The sequence below is a fragment of the Myotis brandtii genome, unplaced genomic scaffold (genome assembly GCF_000412655.1).
Source record: "Myotis brandtii unplaced genomic scaffold, ASM41265v1 scaffold597, whole genome shotgun sequence".
Taxonomy (NCBI): Eukaryota; Metazoa; Chordata; class Mammalia; order Chiroptera; family Vespertilionidae; genus Myotis; species Myotis brandtii.
In genome coordinates this window covers 1-564 of record NW_005370256.1, presented here as the reverse complement: position 1 = coordinate 564, position 564 = coordinate 1, and the positions used below count along the sequence as shown (strand labels likewise).

Below are 564 nucleotides of genomic sequence, written 5' to 3'. Positions count from 1 at the left end.
AATTGCTGCCCCTCCCTGGGTGTCCAATGGCTGACTCCTCACCTGACCGCTGCTCAGTCTGCAGGCCTTTGCTGGTCTGGAAGGCCAGCCCAGCATCCATAAAGACACCTGCATAGTTCTTTCCACTGCCCGGTGTGCAGCCAATGTCTGCCTTCTCCACTGTGTCCCAGATCTGCAGGGTGGGGAGGGGGTCGAGGGCAGAATGAGGCCAGGCCACCACCAACGCATCGACCCAACCTCACTTCCATCCTCATCCCGGCCCCAGACACTCCACAGTGGATGATCGGAGTGTGCTGCTGTGGAACTCAGAGCTGTCCCCTTTACCATGACCATCCCCAATTTAGACCCTCTCCATCCACATTTCCATTTGCAACTTGAACTTCAACCCAACCCCATGTCTCTGTCCATTTTGACCTCTGCACTCGACCCACACTCAACCTCACATCACTGGTTGTCCCCAGCGCCATTCCCACCTCAACCCAACGCCATCTCTTTGCCTCTTTTACCCAAACTCAGTGACATGGGAGCATACCGTTTTCTGAGTCAACCTGTTCTTCTTATTCA

General features: G+C 55.0%; 1 protein-coding gene across 1 annotated transcript in view; it reads right to left on the bottom strand.

The window, feature by feature from the left end:
• Window positions 1–558, bottom strand: part of LOC102241797 (complement C3-like) — a 5,860-nt gene extending 5,302 nt beyond the window's left edge. Inside the window, exons 1-2 of the mRNA XM_014550314.1 lie at window positions 533–558; window positions 43–172 (exon numbers count right to left, since the gene is read on the bottom strand). Coding sequence (XP_014405800.1) covers window positions 43–100 — 58 coding nt within the window. The 5' untranslated portion in view covers window positions 101–172; window positions 533–558. The remainder of the gene's footprint in view (window positions 1–42; window positions 173–532) is intronic.
• Between the last annotated feature and the right edge of the window lie 6 nt (window positions 559–564).